Genomic DNA, 24,215 nt, shown 5'->3' with positions numbered 1-24,215 from the left:
AATAAAAAGTCACCATTATGACTAGAAATCGATCCCATAAAATCTATAATCGAAAATGAATTTGAGAAAAAATTAATTTTAAAATATAAGGTCAAATGGAGACTAAATCAAGTCTTTCTTTCTAACTTCACATCAAGAACAAATATAGTTCTTTTGTGATATTTTAGGATCTAGCTTGAACATACATCTAATTAAAAAAACATAATATGTTGCTTAAATTGAATCATATATAATGTGTTCCCCAACAAAAACCACAAGATGAAATCAAAGAAACCACGAACCAACATATCTGTTCAACTACCATGAAATAATACAAAACCAAAACATGCTGCAAATTAGAAATGTTAAATGGATCAGTCCACAAAAACATGCACAAAAAATAAAAATAAAAAAATGTAGTAGCTAATTAGCCTTCTTATCTGAGTGTTGAGAGTCGTTCATTGCTGCTGAATGCTTGTCTTCAGCCATCTTTGCCCGCACCTCATCCCGCGCCTTAAAATACCTCTCAAAGGCCCTCGGAAGGAAACGAGGAAGCAAAAAACCGAACAAATTGATCGAGAAATATGTTAGATTTGCTATTGACAGCACCCTTCCGAACCAATGCCAAGCCACATCCTACAGAAACCGACAGTTAACTTTGAGATAAATTTCATCATTGATTACTAAACTTTGTTTTCCTTCAAGTTGGATATAAACATAGTTCTTGATTTGTAGTGCTTATAATTTTGAATCCTAAAAAACTTATGAATAATAAGTGGACAGTAAGTCGTAGATCCTACAAAATTTATTTAACTAGCATAAATTGTAATTAAAAACATTGCTAAAGATGCTCAAACTAAAATTTTAAGTCGTGCATTGTTATTTCATCTATGTCCATTAGTTTCTTAATAAAATAGTTAATTTTGTGGTAGCCTAATAGATAAATAATAGATTTATTCACGGGTGTTAGAATTTGATTGTGATCTAAATTCTTTATTGAAAATAAATTGAGAATTATAACTAAAGTGCACATTAAGAGGAATTCTATTTAAAATGTTTTTGGAATTCTATTTGAAGTCTATTTGACAAATTCTAGTTAAAGTTCTATTTGAAAGTCCTTTTGAAGTCTATTTGACAAATTCTAGTTAAAGTTCTATTTGAAAGTCCTATAAATTTGTGTTGGATTTAAAGAGATCAAAATAAGGAAACTCTTAGTATTCTACTTCATTTACGACTCTACTTCTATGACTTAAATTGTTCCTTACATATATTTGGCTATTCTCTACCATTTAGTTTGGTTGTTTAACCTCATTATAAGTTAAACAAATCATAAACACAAAATATTTGTATTATTTCCTTATTTATTATATAATAAAATCTCCATTCTCTAGAAATTATTTTATTCTTGTGATCAATTACTTCATACTATGGCTTAATCTCTTATTTTTCACCAACAATTTGATGTTAGAGCAATTCCGCTTTCAACAAGTGGTTTCAAATATGGTCTGGTAATTGGTGAAATACCTCACTAACCTTTACAGGTTTGGAGCACTACTTGTTGTTGGAACGAGTTTGACAACTTTGTGACCTTGTTGTTGCTGCGTCTTTTCTCTCTATCGTGCCTTCTTTGCCAATCGGCTTGACATGGTGATGGTTTATTATAGTCGGAATTTTTTTTATGTGAAAATGGTGGTGGTGACGGTGTGTTTACTATGGAGGCGGAAATTATGGATATGAGGTTGCAGGTGGTGATGGTGATTGTGGATCTGAGACAGCAGGTAGAGGAGGTGATGATTGTGGATTTGAGATAAAGGTAGTAGTGGTCGTGGGTTGTGGATTTGAGTTGACGGCGCGACACAGTGTGGATATAGTGAAATGAACAGTGATAGTAACTAGTTAATTAACTAATTTGTAACATATTTGCAATTAGATATGCAATTGTAATTCACAAATTGAGTATTCGTGACTATTACCTTGAGTAATTTGTGATTGGTACGTGATCGTAATAGTAAATTGTGTATTTATTGTGACAATGACATATTTGATTAAATAGAGGTCACAAAAACTTAGCAAAGATCACAAAATGTGATTGCTTAACTTTTGAAAGATTTCATTAAAGTTCGTTAAATTTGAAAGTGTATATAGGATATTTATGTTTTTACCCTTTTTTTACGTATAATTTTTTTATATACTTTAAAAAATTTAATAGACGGGAATTAAAGCCCACTCCAACCCCCTAAATCTATCACCAGTTATTTCATCTACGCTCATTAGTTTGAATAATGAATATGCTGCTTCGTCACTAACAGTCAAATAACTAGATTTTCAAGTGGGTAAAGCAACCAGATTATTAAAAAAATAAGTAAATAATCTCGGACATGAAATTGACCTCAATTAATACTCAAAATCGGAATAAATAAATAAAATTGATAGCTTGAAGTCCAAAATTACCTGGAGTGCAGCATTTGCAGGCAAGGTTTTATTAATCCAGACATCCTTAATCCAATCAAGATCCACAAAAATCCTACGAACAGTGTAAATCAAAGGGACAAGTGCTCTCACCGGAGGCGAAAACAACGACAGCCCACTTATGATGTTTTCTGTAAGTATTTGAAAAGATAGCAAGAACAGATGAGGCGTGGCCGATCGAACAGCATGTTCATCCCCTCTTGCAAATCCACCCAAAATATAAGCCAATGGCAAAAACAGGCCAACAGTTGTTCCGACAATTACATAGACTCGGAAAAATCGACTGCCTTGGAATATTTCGAGGGATTCCGAGGTTTTTCCATGTGCGGGAAAGGCTAAACGCGAAAGCGCGATAATATACGCGGTTGCGAAGGCTGGGAAGATGAGGTCGAGGAGTGGAACAAGGCCACTGGCTGAAAAAACCATAATGAAGGCCACTAGTTGTAACTCAATCAAACGAAGGGATCCCATTACAGTGCCACCGGTGGCTGGTGGCGTCTGGCGGTGGCGCTTGGCGGAGTTTGGAGTTGGGGTGGTGGTCCGATCAGGCTCGGAACCAGGAACCGCCGGTACTGCTAGTGATACACCCGACATCTTTTCTCTGGTACCAAAAAATTGCTTACACGTTACGAACAAATATGCCAATAATAAAAAACACAAATCTCCCAAATCCAAAATAAAAAATATAATTATTACGCAATATTAAGACTAAAGAAAATTCATACAAAAATTATCTTACTCGAAATGGAAGAAGATAAAACTGTAGATCCTAGAGAAATGGAAAAATGAGAGTCAGCAACGATGATTATGTTCTTGGCAAATTACCGTTACACGTGGACTTTGTTTGTCCAATACGTGTACCACTCTACACGTGTAAAACTGCACGTGATCTTCAACATGGCTATATTTACAATATAATTTAATCGGAAAAAATTACAAATCATTACAATTATCGAATTTGATTAATGACCAATCGAGGTATTTTCACTAAATAATAAAAACAAGTTGAAATAATTTTACACTTGGGATAGTTGATACCCATATATATCCACTCGATCAAACTGTTCGGCCAGAATATATATGTTGATAAGAGGGTTGCTATGTGATAAATATAATATCAAAGTTTAATCCGAATGAGTGTAATTAAACACAATAATATATGATAAAACCTTTATGGTATATAAATCACAAAGAAAACGAGAAATGAACTTGAGACAAGTGAAATATCACTCTTTCCTTTAGACAAAATTGTCCTGAAATGATGTTCACGGTTCACAACATTTGTCTTTCAAAATACAACGAATTTAACTTATGGTAGAAACACTTCAAACCAGAAGCAAAAGCAAACTCGAACGAAATTTATACTCTCTACAAGGAAAAAGTTATTGAATGATTTTTGGAGAGTTTTCATATAGACATCTAAAAGGGTCCTATTTATAGAAGATGGGAGATTGTGTATGAAGTGTTGCGTATCAAACCTCGCAACCTTACGAACAGAAGCATCACTTGCTGTCGCACACTCGAGTGCCGATGTTAAAATATTAATAGAATCTTTTTCACCCTCTTGTTGCTAGCCTATCACTCAAGTGACAGCCCTGTCGCTTGAGTAATATGCGAGCGACGGAGTTAGGCATTTTCCTCTATTTTTCTTTCAACTTTGGACGTAATTTCTCATTCATCTGAAATTGATTTTGAACTTTCAAATATATAACGATGATTTTCTCGATGAGTACAACAAGTTGGTCTATTTACATTTAGAGCTTGTTTGAGCCATATTATTTTCAAAAAAAAAAATACATTCTTCAACAGTGATTTGACATCATTTCAACTACACATTCTTCAATAAAATAATATTACACACAAATCTAAAAATTTTCCTTATTTTTTACCTACACATTTCTTATTGATTTGACATGAATAATACATTTTTTTATAGAATGTGGCTCAAACATGAGCTTATAGTTTGGCCATCTAATGAAATCCGAATATTTGGTCAAAGTCGACACGAAAATTAGTTTTTCCATATTTTTTGATTTTAACACTTAACCAATTTTCCTTCAATTTTAAACCAATTTCCTACATGAATGGAAATTCAAATATGCACATACAATGCAAAAAATTTTATGATGCAATGTAGAGAGCAGAAGGACACTGCATCAGGTAAGGTAGCTTTCGGCTTTAAACTTTCTTTAGTGAAATACTATCGAACTTATTTGGCTAATTGGTAAACGTGATGTCTTGAACCATTCAGCCATTAATGTAAGTCAAGACAACAATACTCACACAGATGTCTTCCCCGAATCCGTTCATGATTTTCATAACTTTGATCATTTTAGCTATGAACCGCTATTGGGTTTCATAAGTGTTTAGAAAATTTTAGCCTCGAACAATCCTCATTAAAGCGACCCATTTCACACTTACATAAGTGACCTTCTATTAAGAATATTATTCCCTACACTACTTGACTTAATCAAGATATAGGAATCATTAAAGAGTATCTTAACCATTAATCACTCTGCGGAAAGTACTTTAATATCATATGAATGAGTTGGAAAATAATTTTGCTTCATTGAATCATCATAACTTAGTTGTCCATTTGAACCTTTAAACCAAGATCTTTGAATCTCCAGTCAACAAGGTATAGTTACCATTACAAACACTCTTATACGTAGTAAGCTTTAATTACATTTCTCTCGATAGACAACATATTTGATCTCTAGGCAGTCCTTTTATAATGGATCTGCGATATTTTTCTTTGATTTCACATAATCTATAGAGATGATGCCATTAGAGATCAGTTGCTTAATGGTATGTATCTGCGACGTATATGTCTGGACTATCACAATGTATACTTATTACAGGTACCGACTTAGGCCAACATAGAATATCTTTCAAGAAATTACGAAGCCCTCTTCTCCAGCTTTGTCCAAAGTAATGAACTCAAATTCCACCGTTGATCGGGCTATGTACATTTGCTTTATCAATTTTCATGATTTAGTAGCTCTACCAATGGTAAATACATAACCACTAGTAGACTTGAAATCCATAATATCGGATATCCAATTCGCATCACAATATCCTTTCAATACCGAAGGATATTTTGAAAAGTGTAATATCTAGGTTAATGTATACTTCAATTACCTAAGAACCCTTGTTAAAGTCTTCCAATGACATGCTTGGATTACTTATGAATCTACTAAGTCTATTCACAGCAAAATCAATGTCTGATTGAGTGCAGTTCGTAATATACATTAGACTACCTATCACCTATGATTACTTTAGATGTAACACACGTTCACCCGTAATTTTGACTAAGTGTAAGCTTGTGTCAATAGGGTTTTCACAGGACTTCCTCCAACACGTTATACCTCTTAAGTATATTGTTAATGTAGGGAGATTGGGAAAGTACAATCTCTTTCGATATTCTAGAGATTTTAATCCCTAATATCACATCAGCTACGCCCATGTCTTTTATATCAAAATACTTCATTGGCATTTTCTTAGTGTTCAGCATCTTTTCATGGTATTGTCCATTATCACACGTCGTCTACATATAAACATATAATTACATAGACATTTGATGTATATTTTATATATACACACTTGTCACACTCGTTTATCTTAAATCTGTTTGAAAACATCGTTTTGTCAAACCTTTGATGCCATTATTTAGGAGTTTGTTTCGATCCATACAAGGACTTAACGAGTTACAAATATTTTGTTTGTGATTAGAATAAATGAACCCTTCAAGTTATTCCATGTATATCTCTTCTTCTATCTCACCATTTAGGAATGTCATTTTCACATCCATTTGATGAATCTCAAAATTGTGTATTGTTGCAATTACAATTAACAACCTTATTGAAATGATTCTAGTCATGGGTGAATAGGTATTAAAGAAGTCAAGTAATTCCTTTTATCTATATCTTTTGGTAACCAACCTAGCTTTATATTTTTCAATGGATCCATTAGGTTTTAGTTTCTTTTTGAAAATCTATTTACAAACTAAATGATTGTTTCCAGGAGGTAAGTCAACTAACTCTCAAGTATGGTTTTGCATTATAGAATCTATCTCATTATAGCTTTTTTTTTCAATGTGATGCTTTCGGTGTAAACTTACTTCATCAAAAGTCTTTGGGTTATTTTCTGCCATATAAGTAAGAAAATCTGAGCTAAACATCGTAGATATCCTAGCCCCTTTTACTACGCCTCAATTCTACCTCATTTGAAATATCATTTGTATTGTTGTTAGTTCTTTTATTCAAACTTGCATTTTCCTTTTCTTTACAATGAAAAACATTCTTGAAAAATGACGCATTTCTTGATTCAATTATGATTCTCTCATGTACATCTTGAACTTTAAATTTATGTACAAGAAAAATATATGCAATATTATTATTGGCATATCCAATAAATATGCAATCAATCATCTTGGGACGAATCTTTACAAGTTTAGGGATTTCAACGTTAGCTAAACAACCCCACACTTTCAAATGATGGTAGAATGATGATAACCTTTCCATAATTCATATGAGGTTTCTTCCATTTTCTTGAGAATTATCTTGTTAAGAATACTATTTGCTATTAAAATAGCTTTCCCACAAGTTTTGAGGTAAACCCGAACTTAACAACATTGCGTTTATCATCTCTTTAAGAGTTCGATTTTTGTGTTCAACACTACCATTCGACCAAGGAAAGTAAGGTGCCGTTGTTTGATAAATAATTCAATGTTCTGAATAGAATTCTTCAAATGGTGCCCCGTATTCACCTTTTCCATTATTACGCATATTCTTTATTCGTCTACCAAGTTAAGTTTCAACTTTCGCTTTATAACTTTTAAATGAATCTAAGGCCTCGTCTTTACTTCGTAGTAAAAATATATAACAACACTTGTACAATTATAAATGAAAGTTATAAGGGTTACACTATGGGGACAAGCCCCTGTCTAAATAGGGCCTGTGCAAGCAGTTTAACCCAAGTTATAAAGTATTTCTTACCATCTTTGAACAGATTTCATATCACAAATATCGCTGTGTATTAGCACTAAAGGTGTCGTATTCCTTGAACCAAGTGAAACGGTGTTTTAGCCAACTTTGCTTCTACACATACTTCACACTTATGATTAAGATCAATCTTAAGCGTCAGAATTAAATTTTGATTCACAAGTTTGCGCAAGGATTTTTAATTTACATGTCTTAGTTTACTATGGTACAAACAAGACAACTCAAGCATATAAACGAAATTCGAATTTTATTCATAATGCTTTGGCTTGATACAAATGTAAAAACTTTCATTTTGGACATTCCATCACACATGTATCCTTTTATTCCATACATATCACTTTTAGTGATTACAAATTTATCAGATATAAATACAAGCTTAAAGTCATTTTGCTAAGTAGAGACCCAGATACAAGATTCTTGCAAATGTTTGGCATATGTCAGACATTATTGAGGACGAGTTCTATATCGGAAGTCTATAATTTTCCCTTGTCCTTCAACTTTTGAATTTGCAGAGTCCTCCATGAAGAGTTGTTCTCCATTCAATTCTCGATAGTTAGAAAACATAGCATTGTCTACATACACGTGATGGATAGCACCAGTATCAACTTACCATTCTCTTGAATTTTCAACATTATCACATTTAGAAACAACTGCAGATACGCTCATTTCTTGTATCCCTTCAAGCGGGGTGTGTTTTACAATCATGTTTGCTTGTGCGTTCTTCTTTGACTTTCGACATTCGTTTGAACGATGTCTAACATTTCCACAATTGTAACAGTTACCTTTAAACTTCTTGACTTTCTTGGAGTTGTCTCTTCTCGGTGTATTATCGGAGATCTTGCGCTTCTTGTTAATTCAACAAAGTTTACTCCAAGTTGGACAATAGGACTTCTCTCGATTTTCCTATTGTCTTCTTCAATCCTCAAGCGGACTATAAATTCCTCCAAGTTCATCTCCTTGCATTTATGCTTGAGATAGTGTTTGAATTCTCTCCCTCATAGGAGGGAGTTTCTCAATAATGGCTACAAGTTGGAAAGATTTTCTTAATTTCATCTTTTCTGCATGTATGTCATGTAGTAGAATTTGAAGTTCTTGCACTTGACTTTCACTATTTTGGAGTCTACCATCTTGTAGTCCAAAAACTTTGCCGATTTTGAATTGTTTCATTCCAGTATCTTCGGTCTTGTACTTATTTTCCAATGAATCCCATAGTTCCTTAGTCAGGTCCTTCGAACTATAAACTCCATATAGTGTATTGTCCATCTGTTTAGGATATAGTTTTTGCACAAAAAGTCCGAGTGATTCATGCATCCAATGCAATAATCGATTCACGATTATTTTCTTCTTCTTGTATCGTTAGTGCAGTCTCTTTTAGAATTTTCACCAAGTTTAGAGTGGTAAGATAGAAAAACATTTTTTGTTGCCATCCCTTGAAGTCCACACTTCCAAACTTTTTAGAATTTCCCTCATATGGGATCACAGTATTTCGAAGTGGTATAGTCAAAGGCAAAACCACATTATTTGTACCGTTGATTGTTTGACTTGAAACCATCTCCATGATATTCATTTATGTTGAAGTTTAATGCAGCAATAATAAGAAATGAATAGCACGTAATGCCTATTCCAAAGATGAGAATCACAGGTTAGTATATACAAAACAACCACATACATAATTCTGTCTCAAAATTGTTCAGCCAAAATATATATTGTGATAAGAGGGTTATTATATGATAAATGTAATATCAAAGTTTAATACGCATGAGCATAATTAAACACAATAATAATGGTAAGAACTTTATAGTATATAATTACAAAGCAAACAAGAAATAAAGAAGAAGAAGAAAAGATCAGAGATAAGTGAAATACCACTCTTTTCTTAAAACAAAATTGCCCCCCAACGATGCTTATGGTTCACGGCCTTATCTCCCAAGATATAACGAATTCAACTTGTGATAAAAGTACTTCGAACCACAAGCAACAACGAACTCGAACAAAGTTTATACTCTCTATAAGAAAAAAGTTATGGAATGAATTTTGAGAGTTTTTACAAGAGATTTTATGCAATGCTTAATGTAAAAGTGATATGGAATGCATTATAGACGTCCAAAGAATCTTATTTATAGAGGATGAGGGGCTGTGGGTGAAGTGTTGCATATCAAACCTCGCAATCTTATAAACAAAAGCATTACTTGCTGCCCCTATCCTGTCGTTAACCTCTCGTTCGAGCACTAGTGTAAAATATTAATAGAAATTTTTTTGCCCACTTATCCCTAACTTGTCTATCAAGTGATAGGCGAGTGATGGAATTAGGCAAAAATTCATACCAGTTTTTCTTCTATTTTTCTTCCAACTTTGGACCGCAATTTCTAATTCATCTAGAATTGGTTTTAAGCTAATATACCACAATATCTACTTGATTAGTAGAACAAGTTGGTCTATTTACATTTGTAGTTTGATCATCGAACCAAGTCCAAATATTCGGACAAATTGAAACGAAAGTCACTTTTTCACATTTTTTGTTTTAACAATTATCCAATTTTCAACACCGCCAATAAACTTGGATGATAACTAAGATTTTTTTTGTCCAACTAACAAGTCTAATTCGTATTTAATACCTATTTTGTATATGAATAGTTTATCTAGAATTTTACAATCTTTATATTTCAATCATACTACGTGCTTGTTTGGGTGTCATTCTAAGTTGCTGATATTAACATATGTTGAACCAACCATTTCAAGTTAATTTTCTATTTAGATTATGTAGATTTTAGAGATTAGTATTTTGATAAAGTTGATAAAATGTATGGTTAAAAAGTTGTGGGCCCCCATGAAATATGTCGTTAAAATTGATTATTGACTTTGATTTAGATGAAAATATGAATTTTAATCGATATTAAACAAGGGATAAATATTGATTGTGTAATTAATAATTGGGAATTTATATGTTGCCAAAATTAATAAAATAATGAAATATAGCTCTGTAACATCCAATGATATCCTTTTGTCACAAACATTAACCGCTTTTGCTCAATAAGATTTTTATAACTGATAAATGCGTTTTGTGCACTTACTTATGCCATATTACTATCGTCAAATTATTAATTTTTACTTAATTTGGTTTTTTTTTATAATCAATAGTGATGGACCCATTTTGAAGCAATTGAAAAAAAAAAATTGATAAATTAGCCATTGAATGAAAATTGAAGGGCGGGCTTATATTGAATTGAAAAAGATATGGGCCGATCAATTGAATAGGCTAAAGAACTCAATTGTATTAGTGAAAATTACAGGAACTAATATGGGCTGTACAATTGAAGGGCTTAAATTGAATTGAAAAAAATATGGGCTGTACAATTGAATGAGCTAAAGGATTAAATTGCATTAGTGGAAATTACAGGAACTAAAACATTTAGAGATCTCATTTCATAAATCATATGTTAGGTTTACTATTTCAAAAATTAGATATTTTGTTAATTAATTAATATATTTTAAATATTAAAAATTATATTACAAAATGAAATATACATATTCATCCTACCCAACCACACATACCTAAACCCTAATCATTTTCATCCTCTCCATTTTCTCTTCTCTCTTCATCCCAACTTTTCTCATCTCTCTAGCAGCTCGTTGCCTGCCGCCGCCACTACCATTGCTAGTGCCGCTGGCACCACCTCACCATCACCATGCTCGACCACCTCACTATACCTATAAAATCTCTAAAAATGCTATCGCATCTACAACTTTCGCCTTCGTTGCTGCAGATCTTCCATTACTTTATTTCTCCCAATTCTGCGACTCCTCATCGCTGTAGATCTTCTTCTTCTTTTTTAAAATTTTTGAGTGGTGTGGTGATTGATGGTTCGATGGTGGAGTGTGTGCGATGCGGTGGTGGGATGGAGATCATTGGTGGTTGTGACGGCGAGAGCTACTGTGGTGCTGTGGATGCGGTGGTTGGGTGAGTGGTGTGCTCTGGTGAGTATGATGGTGGTGTGGTGTGGGTACGTTTGTGATCGTGCGGGTGCAATGTTTGGGTACGTATGGTACATGGTATGGTACTGTGTGCGATGGTGTTGGAGGCATGGTGATGAATCTGGCGTGACGATGTGGTGGTATTTTTTACGTTGGGTTAATTTGTTTGAAGCAATGGTGTTGCTGTTGAGAGGTAGTGGTGGTGGTTCTGGCGACGACGTTGCTACTGCTACTAGAGGTAGTGGTGAGATGATAGTGACAAGTGTTGGTGGTAGTTACAAATTATTTGGTTGATTGTGACAATTAAATTGGTTAATCTATGAGCAATAAACAATATGTGACTAATAAGAAAGATAAATTGTGACCAAAAAATAATATGCGACCTAAAAAATTGCTAGTTTGACATCGATAATTTAATAATTTGTAACGTATAGGTTGTGATTTGTGAACGAAATAAATTGTGACTTCTAAATTTTTTATCTGTAATCAATGAACAAATTGTGACCATAAAATAATTTGTGATATATAAAAATTTTGATTTATGACCGAAAAATAATGTGACTAAGTAAATCGTTAATTTTTATCAAATTGTATAAAAAATAGTCGGCAATTGATGGAGAGAGAGAGTGTGTGTGTGTGTGTGTATAGACGCAAAGAAAAAAGGGAGAAAACATACAATTGACATAGAATATGGTGATGAAAAGAGTACTAGGATCACGTAAATCATAACAGTATATTTCCATCCCTTATTGGGCTTTACAACAATTGGCATTATTTTTAACTTATTTTCAAACTTTCAAAGGTAAAAAAAAAACTCTACAACTATTGCGCATGTAGTTGTAGAGAAAAATAAATTGATTCAATAACCGAAATCGTGTTTTAAACTTCAAAATAAATACAAATAAAATTTAAGGTTGATGATATAAGTTTCTTAAAAAATCCTAGCACAAAATAATTTAGCTACTCATAATATCAAAATTAAATAAATAAAAGTTAAAAGATATCACCAAAAATTGATGGGACGTGATTAATCTCCTATTTTTCGCACAATGATCAATGAATTATTGTACTAAAATCTATAATTAATTTTTCTCCATGCGTATGTCCATCCTTGTGTCTGCTTTCTGTGTGTGCGTTTCGTCCTTTTCTTTTCAACCAAGCCGTCGTTTTCTTTGTATGTATATATGATTCTCCTTTTCTATTCCCAAAAGCAACAACTTTTTTCCCAAATTTCCTTCCCTTGCGGCTACCTTTTTTTCCCTGTTTTTTCTTTGCTTCTTTATATATATGTATATATATAGACACACACACACCATCAGCCCCCAATGTTTTTCTTTGCGTCTATATATACACACACGTGCAACAACACGCAACCCTTTTTCCAGCCCATCACTTGTAGTCAAATTAGAAATACAGCCAATTATTGAAGGAAAATTTTCATAAATAAGAATTTAAGTATCATACATTTCAAAATCAAGAAAATAAGTTTCAAATTTTAAAAATCAGATTTTTATTAAAATTTATTTATGATTTAATTATTTTATTAATTAAATATATTTATGTCACAAATCTATACAATTTGATCACAAATTAACGATTTAATTAGTCACTTATTATTTTTTTGTCACAAATTAGAAATTGTGTCACAACTTATTTGACGCTCACAATTCAAAAATTTTATAGATCACGGTTTGTTCATCGGTCCCAAATCAAAAATTTATAAATCACGAATTATTTATTGGTCACAAGTCACAAATATTATAAGTCACAACTTATTATACGGTCACAAATTATCAAATTATCGTTACAGATTAACAATTTTTTAGATCACATATTATTTCTTGGTAACAATTTTTTTTTTGTTGATCATATATTATTTATTGGTCACAAATTAATTAATTTAATGGTCACAATTCACCGAATAATTTGTGACCACAACCACACTTGTGACCAACATTTCACTGTTGCCTCCAGCACCAGCACCAGCACCAGCACCACCCCATTGTCGCCAAAACTGCCACCACCACACCTCAAACAAATCAATCCATTGCAGAAAATACTACCACATCGCCACCCACGACCACCATACAACATAGAAATGTAAAAACCAACCAAAATAATGTCATCACATAACCAGGCTTAGGCTTCGCAGCAATCGTAACGCCGCGCCACTACCACCACCACATCACCACCAACTCACCGGATCACGACCAAATCGCTGTATCACAAAAACACTCGACACCAAATTGCAAATGCTGTGTGCACATGTGACCACTACCACTACCACTACCACTACCAAACCACCTAAAAAAACTACCACAAAACCACCTCAAAACCATTTGTGACCATCGCTAACACCACCACCCACCACTGCCTGAACCATCACCCTCGCCACAACCACAATCAACACAGCCCAATGACGTAACACAAACTTACCCCCAACCACTAACACAAACGCATTGCCATAAAGAAATAAAATGAATTGTAGAAAGTAAGAAATCAAAATCAAAACTTTGAAAGTTTAATTTTTGAATTATTAATTAGGATAATATCTAACACTAATTTTATTTTCTAGTAAACGATCTAGAGAAAAAGAACAAATAGAAACTAATTTATTTTCATCCCTGCAGAAGAATTCAAGCTTTGTTCTTCCCATTATGATAAGATGTCGGCATTCCCTCCATAAGAGGATTGGAGGCATCTTGGTATCTTCATCGCCAATGTCCTCCATAAGAGGATCAGAGAAGTTGTCTGGAAAGGCGAAATCACCTTGAGATGGCCTCCTTTGGTGGCGAGCGCCAATCTTCTAAGACATTTTCCTAAGGTGGCGATGAGAGGGGGATGAGAGAAGTGAGAGATGGAGAGAGTGGAGATGATGAAATGATTAGGGTTTTTGTATATTTAATTTATATATATATTAATTAATAAAACATCTTATTTTTGAATTGTGAAACTTCCAACCTGATTTTAGAATGTTGAATTTTTAAAGTAGGGTATGGTGTAATTTCCACATTATTGAATTTTGATTCTAAAGCGAGTTCGATTGAGACCCATTTGATTAATTGCCCTTTAAATTTTACATTTCTCTCTAAGGTTTCATTTTCTCCATGTGATGCAATTTAGTCCTTTAGCCAATTCAATTGTACAGCCCATCTTCTTCAATTCAATTTAAGCCCCTTGATCTTCAACACGTGGAAATTAGTCTCCAATTTTTATTTAATGGCCAATTTATCATTCTTTCTTTTCTAATTGTTTCAAAATGGGTCCATCACTAAAAAAAAAATGAAAGAAAATTAACCCAAATTAAGTAAAAATTAATAATTTAATGACATAAAAGTTTAATAATATACCTAAATAAGTGCACAAAATGTACTTATTGGTAACTTCATTCTTTAAATATAAATAAAAACATTTACCTCCAAGTTAAACTATTTCATATTACCAAATCATTTTTTACTGAATACGTCAAATAGGTTTCATATTGTATTTAAGCTAAATCTATCTCTCTGGTGAAAATAATAATAATAATAATAATAATAATAATAATAATAATAATAATAATAATAATAATAATAATAATAAAAGATATGGTAGTCACAAGTGTTGGTAGTGGTTACAAATTATTTGGTTGATTGTAACCATTAAATTGGTTAATCTATGAGCAATAAACAATATGTGACTAATAAAAACGATAAATTGTGACCAATAAATAATATGTGACCTAAAAAATTGTTAGTTTGACATCAATAATTTGATAATTTGTGACTGTATAATAAGTTATGATTTATAATATTTGTGATTTGTGAACGAAATAAATGATGACTTATAAATTTTTTATTTGTAATCAATGAATAAATTGTGACCTATAAAATTTTTGAATTATGATCCTAAAATAATGAGATATATAAAAATTCTAATTTGTGACCGAAAAATAATATGTGACTGACTAAATCATTAATTTTTTATCAAATTGTATAAAAAAGTCGACAATTGATGGAGTGTGTGTGTGTGTGTGTGGAAAGAAAAAACAGGGAGAAAACATCCAATTGGCGTAGAATATGATGATGAAAAAAGTACTAGGATCACATAAATCATAAAAGTATATTTCCATCACTTATCGGACTCTACGACAATTGACATTATGTATAACTTATTTTCAATCTTTCAAAGGTAAAATAAGCCACAAAACCCTACAACTATTGCGCATTCAGTAACTAAAAACGTTTTTTAAACGTCAAAATAAATACAATTAAATTTAAAGGTTCATAATATAAATTTCATAAAAAATCCTAACTCAAAATAATTTAGCTACTCATAATATCAAAATTAAATAAATAAAAGTTAAAAGATATCACCAAAATTTGATGATACAGCTAATTATTGAAGGGAAAATTTCAAAAATCAGATTTTTATTAAAATTTATTTATGATTAAATAATTTTATAAATTAAATATATTTATGTCACAAATCTATACAATTTGGTCACAAATTAACTATTTAATTAGTTATTTATTATGTTTTACTCACAAATCAGAAATTTTATGTGACAAATTATTTGACGGTTATAATTCAAAAATTTTATAGGTAACAATTTGTTCATCGGTCCCAAATCAAAAAATTTATAAATCACGATTTATTTATTGCTCACAAATCACAAATATTATAAATCACAAATTATCGAATTATTGATTACAGATTAACAATTTTTTAGGTCATATATTATTTCTTGGTTACAATTTTATTTTTTTGTTGGTCATATATTATTTATTGGTTACAAATTAATCAATTTAATGGTCACAATTAACCGAATAATTTGTGACCACCTTCAACACGACCAATATCTCATTGTTACCTCTAGCACTAGCACCACCACCACCACCACCACCATCGTCACCAGAACCGCCACCACCACTACCTCAAACAAATCAATCCATCATAGAAAACACCACCTCATCGCCAACCAAAACCACCATACAACACAGAAATGTAAAAACCGACCAAAATAATGTCATCACATAACGCGGTTTGGTGTAATTTCCACTAATGCAATTTAAGCTTTGTGTCTTCCCATTTTGATAATTTATTTTCATCCCTACAGAAGGATTCAAGCTTTGTTCTTCCCATTATGATCAGTTGTCGGCATTCTCTCCATAAGAGGATTAGAGTCATCTTGGTATATTCACCGCCAATGTCCTCTGTAACAGGATCGGAGAAGTTGTCTGAAAAGGCGAAAGCACCTTGAGATGGCCTCCTCTGGTGGCGACTGCCAATCTTCTAAGACATTTTCCCACGATGGCGATGAGAGGAGGAGGATAGAAGTGAGACATGGAGATGATGAAATGATTAGGGTTTTTGTGTGTGTGTGTGTGTGTGTGTATATATATATATATATATATATATATATATATATATATATATATATATATATAATTTATGATGAAATGATTAGGGTTTTTGTGTATATATATATATATATATATATATATATATATATATTAATTAATTAATTAATTAATAGAACATCTGGTTTATGAATTGTGAAACTTCCAACTTGATTTTGGAATGTTGAATTTTAAAGTAGAGTATGGTGTAATTTCTACATTATTGAATTTTGATTCTAAAACGAGTACGATTGAGACCCATTTGATTAATTGCCCTTTAAATTTAACATATCTTTCCAAGGTTTCATTTTCTCCATATGATGCAATTTAGTCATTTAGCCCATTCAATTGTACAGCCCATCCTTTTCAATTCAATTTAAGCCCCTCAATTTTTAACACGTGGAAATTAGTCTCCAATTTTTATTCAATGGCCAATTTATCATTCTTTCTTTCCAATTGCTTCAAAATGGGTCCATCCCTAAAAAAATTAAAAGAAAATTAACCCAAATTAAATAAAAATTAATAATTTAGTGACATAAAAGTTTAATAATATAGCATAAAGAAGTGCAAAAAAAAGCACTTATTGGTAACTTCATTCTTTAAATATAATTAAAAACATTTACCTCCAAATTAAACTATTTCATATTACCAAATCATTTTTTACCGAATACTTCAAATGGGTTCCATATTGTATTTAAGCTAAATCTATCTCTCTGGTGAAAAAAAAATAATAATAATAATAATAAATCTATTTCTTTTTTTGAAGATCATAGCATTGATCAAAATTTCAAATTAAACAGATTCGTCACGTTAATCAGTACTACTGACATTCTCCAACTAAAACTAAACACATTTTGTAGTTTCTTTAATCTCTTATCTTCTGCTTCTAGCTTCTTCTTTTCTCGAAAGAATTGCTTAATTTTGTGTTGTGATTACATTATTAACTAGGGTTTTTGAAAATGTTTGTAACAGAGAAGGAACAGGCATAGAAGGAGTCAACAACAAAGGGGAGAATGCCCTGCACACAACATTAATGGCGTTTGAAGGTTCTGATTCTGATATGGGTTTTCAATTTTAGGAATGGGGTAATTGATTTTTGATGAGATTTTTAGTAGTGGAGGGGATTGAAACTGATGTGAAGAATGATAAGTTTAGTGTTAAGGTGAAAAAACCTGCTGATCCTCCTAAAGTTGCAGAGAGTCTTTAAGGAAGAAAAATGAGAAGCATGTAAAGTTGATTTCTCTAATCAGCCGAAGGATAAAAAATGGAGAGAAAACCAGAGGTAATTTTTATGTGACTACTGATTTTGACTATTAAAAATTATCTGTTTGGTATAAATTAAAATCAAATTTACTAAAATTTTTGATAAATGTTGATGAAATATATGATTGAAAAATTATGAATTCATTGAAATATACGATTAAAATTAATTATTGACTTTGAATTAAAATTTTCAGCTATTTTTAGTCCACCAAACAGGGTCTATAGAAACGTATTTTTTGGGTATAGTTGCCTGAGATAGTTGAAGTAGTGGTATTTTTTATTGCAAGTATAAAACTTGTATGGAAAGAAAATAAGTTCTAAATAATTGAATTGCTTATAATTTATTTACATAGAAATTGTCAATTAAATATATTTGATTGACTTTTTTTAATTTTAATTGGTGGATAGATGAGAGGGTATGATGAGAAAAGAGTAGTGTTTTTGGGAGGTGTGGATTGCATAGAAATTGTTTTATCTACCCGTCCCTAAATAAAAATGTTTTCCTTGTTTTTAAAGAAAAATGATCACGTGATTACCTTTTGAAAAACATTTTATATAAAAAAAATGACAATCGAACACCTAAAAAGCATGAGTTTATATAAAAAAAATGACATCTTTCATGAAAAATAGACCAATCAATACACCATAAATATTTTCAAACACAAGCGTAAATATAAAATGGAAAAAAACAAAATGGACAAAAAATTTGACGATTGTCTTGACAGATTGCTAGCTGGCAAGCATTCATTGAATATTGACACAAAACAAATTTAAACTAGTTAGTACAGTGTTGTCACCTCATCATTTATAATGCTTTCTGTAATTTATGTATGTACAAATGACTTTATTCTATAAACAAACCCTTCAATAAAACTTCGATTCTCACTAGAAAACCACTTCTTGTTATGATAAAATAAAAATGTCAGATATGTTTATTTGAATAATTTTGGGATAATTGATTTTTTGACTTCAATTGCACATTGAAATAAAATTCAATGTGCCAATGTTTTATTACAATGTGCCAATGTTAGTAGTTATTAATCACAACACGTAATTGGCCAAAAATTCTCAAACTTGAAAGGAATATTCTTATAGAATATTTATAGTGTTTACCGTCCAAACAAAGCCCATAAAGTTTAAGAAAGCTTGGGTTTTGTCTCATCCCCTACTATTCCGTCTCCACGTGGGTCACGGGGCTATATTTTTATTTGGAAAATGCCACACTGACAGAAGATTTTTGACAGATTGTTTAACAAGAGAATGTGTGGCATTTTATGATTAGATGAAAAATGTGACTGCATTTTAATAGTGATGTTATTCATAATCGCTCACTGCAATAGTTTTCTTACGTGATATACTACATGATGATTTATGATTTGATATATTAATATGACAATTTTCTCTTTTTATCAAATATTAAATTATTAATCGTCATATATAGATGCCACGTAGAGTGATTGTGATAGTGAATGGCCACGAATAACTATATTCACATTTTAAACTTGAAATTAAAAAATGTATAGCGAGTCCAAACTTTCACAAATAATGCACAAAGGTCGGTCCTCAATTAATTTTTCTTACATTTATGTCTTTATACTTTTATTTCTGGTGTACTCACGAGTTAAGGTGTTTTTAGACTTGGTCAAATATACTCGTCTTGTCTTTCTAGAGGAAATATGAGCTATAGTGGTGAATGCACGAAAATAACTCTCAAATATAACATTAGGCAAAGTGATTGTTAGACAAGAAAAATTGACTATTTTCATTTAATAAAAAATGAATGCACAACGACTTAAAAGTTGAAAAATTAGTAGGTAGTTCAATGCATTATTTTTTAAAGTTCAAGGAGCTTGACTGTGAATTTCCTTAAAAATAATTTAATTTCTAATTTTCTTTTGTACAAATTCCAATTAATTAAGATCAATAATTACTTTAGTGAATATAAATAAGCATTAAAATAAATTAATTAAAGACTCATATTCGTATTTCATATTCAACTTTTCTACCTTGTCCTCTCGCAAAAGCCCAAACCAAACTTTAAAAAAAATATAATAATAATAATTAAAAGAAAAAAAATGGAAAGAGAGAAAGCAGCTTTTCGGAGAGCTCAGGAGTTAACCCTCGACATTTCCGAAGTTCTATTAATCTCCTCCGCCTCTTGCTTACACAATTATCATTTTACAATAGATTCATAAAACATACAGAGAGAATCTGCGGCTATGGTGGCAATTTCTTCATCAATACGTTGTTGTTCATCATCATCAGCAGCCTATTCAAAATTTTCCTATATTGAGGTTCATCACCATAAAACAAATGTACCCTTTTCATTAGTTTCTCCGAAATTATTGGTGTCAAAAAAGGTTTCTTTACAATCTAAGTGCAATCGATATTCTAATGTGATTATCATGCAAGATGGTTAGTTCTTTTTTCTTTTTTTAATTGTGTGATTGTTCACTTGTTTTGTTTCATTTGTTTTTTTATTTTGGTTTGTGTGTTGTTATGAGCTTTTATTATTTTTCATTATTTTCTGTTTTTAACTGTCGGTTTGGAGTCTTATTTTTATTTTTATTTTTTATTTTATCAGTTATTTTGATCATTATGGAATTATTAGAGACATAATGCAAAATCATCTGCTCCAAATACTTGCCCTCTTTGCCATGGAAACACCCGTCAGTTTGGATGCGGAAGATATCAGGAACGAAAAGGTTTTTGCCTCTTCTGCATACCTGTCATATTATTATCTAGTATGATGCTTACTGAAGATCTCTGATTAACAATTAATGAACTACAGGTTAAAGTTTTGCGTTCCATGAGGCCCTTACGCCTTGATGATGTGGTCATTGGGCAATACAAGACTCACACAAAAGGAGGTGTCACCTATCCAGGATATACAGACGACAAAACTGTACCTAAAGACAGCTTAACCCCAACTTTTGCTGCAGCTTCACTATTCATTGATAATGCGAGATGGGATGGTGTGCCTTTTCTAATGAAAGCCGGGAAAGCCTTACATAATAGGAGGTCAAATACCAAAACCGAAAACTTGGCATTGCTTGTTTATGTTATCGAACTTCCAATATAAGAATGTTTTTCCTTAAACTTCATGTCCTCAGGGCTGAGATAAGGGTTCAGTTTAGACATGTTCCTGGTAATTTATACAATCGAAACTTCGGGACTGATCTTGACCGAGCAACAAATGAGCTTGTCATCCGTGTCCAGCCTGATGAAGCTATTTATTTGAAGATTAATAACAAAGTCCCTGGCTTGGGAATGAGATTGGACCGGAGTAATCTGAATCTTCTATACAAAGCGAGGTATTGATGATATAATTCACATTTAGGCCTCACAAATATTGAATCCATACTGTCATTTATCGTGGCAGTGAACACTGCCTAAATCAAGCAATTCTCTGTGGCATATCTTGTATCAGCAATGAATATCCATTTTTTTTTTTTTTGGAACCGTGTTTTCTAGATTTTATGAGCAACTGTCTCAAAAGACTATCTGTATTGGCTATTAATCAGATTCTACGACTTGCAGTAATGTATTCTTCTCGTGTCTTGTTAGATACTCCAAGGAGATCCCTGATGCATATGAGAGACTTCTTTTAGATGCCATTGAAGGGGAAAGGAGACTTTTCATACGAAGTGATGAATTGGAGGCTGCTTGGTCTCTCTTTACACCTGTGTTGAAGGAGCTTGAAGAGGAGAAAATAATCCCCGAGTACTATCCTTATGGAAGTCGAGGTCCAGTTGGGGCTCATTACCTCGCAGCCAGATGCAATGTTAAATGGGGCGATCTTGGGGTTGACGAATGATGTTGAAGCCATTGTCTAAAGTTCAAAGCCAAGAAAGTTCTTCATTCCAGTTTCTTGGATTTAGGGGCAGAAGGGGTCACGGAGGCATAACTAGATTCAACTTTTATTGTCGATAATGGTTATTAAAAATGTGGTCGTCTCTTCTTGTTTGGCAATTTATTTGTCAGCATCATTGTATTTTCACTAGAGAATAGACTGGAAGTTACTCATTTGGCTAACTTATCTTAGTGGGACTACATGTTTCTTTAAAGAAGCATAGTAAGATATTAATTTGATGGTGATTATAATTGGGAATGTGACACAGGAAGGAATTCAAACGAAAATTTTAAGAATAAGAAATTTGGAATCCACTAAATAATAAAGAAAATAAACTCATGAATTTATTAATGAAAGATAATGAAAAAAAAAAAATGAACAAAGGCTTTATTTATAAGGGTTTATATGGAAACGTAGTTTGGAAAAACTAAAAGTAACGAAAAAGAAGTTTAAACGAACTAGAATTGCAAAAAAAATCAACATAAACAAATGGACAAAAATAGCGCCAAAACTTTAAAAATCAGTTTTCGAGGCTTAAACAAACTCGAACAATCGAAATTCATCGTATGTCATGGCGTAGCAGTGAGTATTGTTCCCCTAGTCGTTCTCCTTCCAAAATTGTCTTATGGGACCGATTCGGAATTAAGATGATGTTCTATTTCTACTAATACTCTTTTTTCAATATATCCATTATGTCTTACATCAGAATGTGACGAGACTATATTTATATGAAGGGATACCTTTTGGTAGAATCAAGAATGTCTTAGCCCCTTGGGACGAGCGATGGCTGCGACAACGGCGTTGCTGTTGTGGGAATTTCTGCAGTGCCCATGCCAATGTTTATTGCTTGTCTTAATCGGCTAAGGCTGTCTCGTATGCTTATATCATGACAATGAAAGATACGTTAATCTTATTTTCTCAAAATCTTATGTAACATTATTCAAAGTTAATTGAGTTGCTCGTCGTGTCAAATCTTATTTTCTCAAAATCAAATCATACAACCTTTGATAACTCACGTGCTTCACGTAAAAAAAAATTGTATTTTGACATGACCTCTTTGTATATGGTTCTACTCTTTTGAATTGACATTCCCTATTTGTACTTGTCAGTATCTGTAATTACATGCTAACATGTGGAAACAGCTAACATTTGTACATAAGTTGTACTCACTTTTAAGTTACTTACTTTATTAATTATTGAACATAATTTTTAAATTATTTTTCCTTTACTATATCACCGCCGCATCAAACTACTTTGTCACTTCATCGCGGAAACCATGCTGGCTATCCTGTCAGGCGGGGCACCGTAGGGTTCTTATTTTTCGAATCAAATTATCATTCTTGGACGAAACCCTTTGCATGATGTTAATTGTTTTGCATATTCATCTTTTCTTTTCCAGTAATGCTATTCAGCATCATTCTGATGCTAGTACTAGTGGTGCTTGGCACCTAAACAAGGTGACAAGGGACTCACCTATCATTGTCCAACTCTAAATAAAGATATATAAATAACTACTTAAAATTATATATGCTGCCATACACCCCAAAGTTGTGGCCATGCTGGGATCAAAGTCGATAAATAGTTGAACACAAGGCGTTAGAACATCTCCAATCGTGGTATAAAATAAATTTAAACTGTGATTCAGATCTCAAACCTTTACAATGGAGTTGTGCAACCCGTAGGAATTTACATTTACATGAGGCAAAAAATGAACTTAAATTTTTCCATTTGAGCAAAATTCAAATTTAGATCCATCTTGATGTAAATGAAGTTACAAAAGTAGTTTTGGAGATATCAATTTATGTTTAATTTTACACCACCATTGTAAATGCCCTTGTAAGTAAAAGTCAAATTTATTTTATATCAATTTCAGCAATTATTCTTTACTACAAGTTCGTACCGAAATAATTAGTCATCTTCTATTTATTCTTGTTCAGGCTTCCCTCTCTTGCCTCAGATTATATTTTTCTCTAATACAAAAAATGCATACATATAAATAGCCAAGGACTTCAGTGGGACGAAACTAAAAAACCTTGGAAAAAAATCTGAAAACCTAAAAAAATCTAGAAAAAAATTGATAATCTGAAAATCGAGTGAGGGTGGCCAGCCCCACTAGGCCTCAAGTAGGTCCACCCCAGTAAATAGCAGTGTTCTCGAGTAAGTGTGTCGACAACAAGTTCTCGAATGCAACTAGTTTTTACACACTTTCCAGCAGCCTTATTTACCATTTTTCCACTTTTATTCATATTCAAAATCATATGCAACATCTTAAAATGCCTCAGAAAGGAAACCAAC

General features: G+C 32.2%; 2 protein-coding genes across 3 annotated transcripts; one reads left to right on the top strand and one right to left on the bottom strand.

The window, feature by feature from the left end:
* Positions 1-191: 191 nt before the first annotated feature.
* Positions 192-3,251, bottom strand: LOC111375925. Of its 2 annotated transcripts, XM_022998849.1 has the most exons (3): positions 3,188-3,251; positions 2,431-3,049; positions 192-615 (listed from the first exon to the last, which is right to left on the bottom strand). In XM_022998849.1, exons 2-3 carry the CDS (start codon positions 3,040-3,042, stop codon positions 403-405), a joined length of 825 nt encoding a protein of 274 aa, XP_022854617.1. In that variant the 5' UTR covers positions 3,043-3,049; positions 3,188-3,251; the 3' UTR covers positions 192-402. The 2 variants fall into 2 exon arrangements, with proteins under 2 accessions (XP_022854617.1, XP_022854618.1); XM_022998850.1 differs by lacking the exon at positions 3,188-3,251 and having other exon boundaries at positions 2,431-3,168.
* A 17,375-nt stretch (positions 3,252-20,626) lies between these two features.
* On the top strand, positions 20,627-22,172 carry LOC111375924 (glucose-6-phosphate 1-dehydrogenase, chloroplastic). The gene is made up of 4 exons (XM_022998848.1): positions 20,627-20,772; positions 20,859-21,088; positions 21,181-21,381; positions 21,635-22,172. Exons 1-4 carry the CDS (start codon positions 20,686-20,688, stop codon positions 21,882-21,884), a joined length of 768 nt encoding a protein of 255 aa, XP_022854616.1. The 5' UTR covers positions 20,627-20,685; the 3' UTR covers positions 21,885-22,172.
* The last annotated feature ends 2,043 nt before the right edge of the window (positions 22,173-24,215 follow it).

Source organism: Olea europaea, unplaced genomic scaffold (assembly GCF_002742605.1).
Source record: "Olea europaea var. sylvestris unplaced genomic scaffold, O_europaea_v1 scaffold1431, whole genome shotgun sequence".
Taxonomy (NCBI): domain Eukaryota; kingdom Viridiplantae; phylum Streptophyta; class Magnoliopsida; order Lamiales; family Oleaceae; genus Olea; species Olea europaea.
Note: the sequence above shows the minus strand (reverse complement) of the source record. Positions and strands in the feature narration are given on the sequence as shown.

Coding starts and splice junctions, on each gene's coding strand:
- LOC111375924 (XM_022998848.1), top strand. CDS start 20,686: ATGCAAAATCATCTGCTCCAAATACTTGCCCTCTTTGCCATGGAAACA. Junction 21,089..21,180: donor AAAGCCTTACATAATAGGAG/GTCAAATACCAA, acceptor TCATGTCCTCAG/GGCTGAGATAAGGGTTCAGT. Junction 21,382..21,634: donor AATCTTCTATACAAAGCGAG/GTATTGATGATA, acceptor GTGTCTTGTTAG/ATACTCCAAGGAGATCCCTG.
- LOC111375925 (XM_022998849.1), bottom strand. CDS start 3,042: ATGTCGGGTGTATCACTAGCAGTACCGGCGGTTCCTGGTTCCGAGCCT. Junction 616..2,430: donor CTGCAAATGCTGCACTCCAG/GTAATTTTGGAC, acceptor CGGTTTCTGTAG/GATGTGGCTTGGCATTGGTT.